Source organism: Nerophis ophidion, linkage group LG01 (assembly GCF_033978795.1).
Source record: "Nerophis ophidion isolate RoL-2023_Sa linkage group LG01, RoL_Noph_v1.0, whole genome shotgun sequence".
Taxonomy (NCBI): Eukaryota; Metazoa; Chordata; class Actinopteri; order Syngnathiformes; family Syngnathidae; genus Nerophis; species Nerophis ophidion.
The window spans coordinates 89,439,857-89,442,356 of NC_084611.1; the positions used below are offsets into that span (position 1 = coordinate 89,439,857).

The 2,500-nt window shown below is 42.1% G+C and overlaps 1 protein-coding gene across 2 annotated transcripts in view; it reads right to left on the reverse strand.

Annotated features, from left to right (window-relative positions):
• arhgap19 (Rho GTPase activating protein 19) overlaps nucleotides 1-2,500 on the reverse strand; it is a 23,637-nt gene that overhangs the window by 2,312 nt on the left and 18,825 nt on the right. For both annotated transcript variants that reach the window (XM_061885649.1, XM_061885718.1), the window contains exon 10: nucleotides 1-49. This exon is cut by the window's left edge and continues 56 nt beyond it. In XM_061885649.1, coding sequence (XP_061741633.1) covers nucleotides 1-49 — 49 coding nt within the window. The remainder of the gene's footprint in view (nucleotides 50-2,500) is intronic.

Sequence of the window (2,500 nt, forward strand, 5' to 3'; positions counted from 1 at the left end):
CGGGGGGGGAGATGTGTCTCGCTGTCAGCTGATCAGAGCGAGGTTTACGCTGCAAGCGGAGCACAGGAGAGTCTGCAATGCCGGCCATCTTTGTGGCACAAGGACCCAGGCCGTGCTAGTCACTGGCCTGCAGACCAAGGTCATGTCGGGGAGAGGAACCACCGCTAGAAAGGTGACGAGGCAACACATCACAGCAGATCATAACAACCCCTGTACAGTATGTAGTGGTTGTACAGGACATAGTGTGCCACTAACTGGTCCTTTTCACTCCACACAATTTAGTCACCAGGAGTTGTATTATTAGGGACCAAATGTCCCTTTGGGACAGAGGACCTTATTGTATTTCGAAGGTTTTATTATTGTTATACCGCCGCCTCTCTGAGATGTAATTTGACCCCCTTAACATGCTTCAAAACTCACCATATTTGACACACACATCAGGACTGGCCAAAATTGCCATCTAATAAAAAAAACCAAACCCCAAAACTCAAAATTACGCCCTAGCGCCCCCTAGGAAAAAATACAGACAAAACTCATAACTTCCGTTAGGAATGTCGTAGAGACATAAAACAAAAACGTCTATGTAGGTCTGACTTAGACCTACATTTCATACACTTACATCCTTCAGCAAAAATCAACAGGAAGTTGGCAAAAACCCCTTCAAAACAAGTTTCCTAAAAAATTTCATTTTTGCCTCTTTGAGCTGTAATTTTACCCCCTTAAAATGCTTCAAAACTCACCAAACTTGGCACACACGTCAGGACTGATGAAAATTGCAATCTAATGATAAAAAAAACAAAAAAAAAAACTCAAAAGGGCGCTTTAGCGCCCCCTACGAATAAAATACTGACAAAACTGCTTGTAACTTCCAGAAGGAATGTCGTAGAGACATAAAACAAAAACCTCTATGTAGGTCTCACTTAGACCTACATTTCATTAATTGACATCCTTCAGCAAAAATCAACAGGAAGTTGGCAATTACCCCTTCAAAACAAAAGTTTTGTAAAAACCTGTCATCATTTTTCAAACATGATCTCCTCTGAGCGCGTTTGTTGTGTTGGCTTCAGACTCGCACAGGAAAGAGATTGAACTCTTCTGATTAAAACTTGCGCAAAGTGTTTTTCTAACTGCTCCGGTTCTGATTTTACGAGCCGTCAAAGAACCGCTGCGCTGCTGCCGTCTCAAGATGGCCGCTTAAAAGCAGGAAGCACCAGCGTGACCACACCTAATAAAAAAACCTAACCCCAAAACTCAAAATTGCGCTTTAGCGCCCCCTAGGAAAAAATACAGACAAAACTCCTGATAACTTCCGTTAGGAATGTCATAGAGACATGAAAGAAAAACCTCTCTGTAGGTCTTACTTAGACCTACATTTCATACACTTACATCCTTCAGCAAAAATCAACAGGAAGTCGGCAAAAACCCCTTCAAAACAAGTTTCCTAAAAAAATGTAATTTTTGCCTCTTTGAGCTGTAATTTTACCCCCTTAAAATGCTTCAAAACTCACCAAACTCCACACACACATCAGGACTGGTGAAAATTGCAATCTGATGATAAAAAAAACAAAACCCAAAACTCAAAAGGGCGCTCTAGCACCCCCTACGAATAAAACACTGACAAAACTGCTTGTAACTTCCAGTAGGAATGTCGTAAAGACATAAAACAAAAACCTCTATGTAGGTCTCACTTAGACCTACATTTCATTAATTGACATCCTTCAGCAAAAATCAACAGGAAGTTGGCAATTACCCCTTCAAAACAGTTTGAAGGGGTAATTTTTCAAAATTATCTCCTCTGAGCGCGTTTGTTGTGTCGGCTTCAGACTCGCACAGGAAAGAGATTAAACCCTTCTGATTAAAAGTTGCGCAAAGAGTTTTTCTAACTGTTCCGGTTTTGATTTTACGAGCCTTCAAAGAACCGCTTGCTGATGCTGCTGCCGTCTCAAGATGGCCGCTTAAAAGTAGGAAGCACCAGCGTGGCCACACCATGCAGAGAAGGTAGGTACTGTGCGGGTAAAGATATGTTGACTGGGTGAAAGGAGGAGGCACCAGTTTGACTCCAGGATACAGAGAAGGTAGGTAATGTGCAGGTAAAGATATGTTGTCTGGGTGACGGCAGGAAGCACCAGCGTGTATGGGTGAAAGAAAGAAGCACCGGTATGACCCCAGGATGCAGGGAAGGTAGGTAATGTGCAGGTAAAGATATCTTGAATGGGTAAAGGCAGGAAACACCAGCAAAAGTCGGTCCCGTCCATCGCTGCTTGCAGCTTTAATTATTATTATTATTATTTTTAAGTGCAAATACAAATAATAAATGACCGTAGAGTTAAAGAAAGTTGTGGTTCCGAGACCCCCCCATGAGCTTCGCACATCTACTGCAGGGGGGCTGTGAAATTTGTATTTTTTTATTTTTCTCCCTGCAACGTTCCCACAAATGTGAAGGGAAGTGAATTATATTTATATAGCGCTTTTTCTCTAGTGACTCAAAGCGCTTTACATA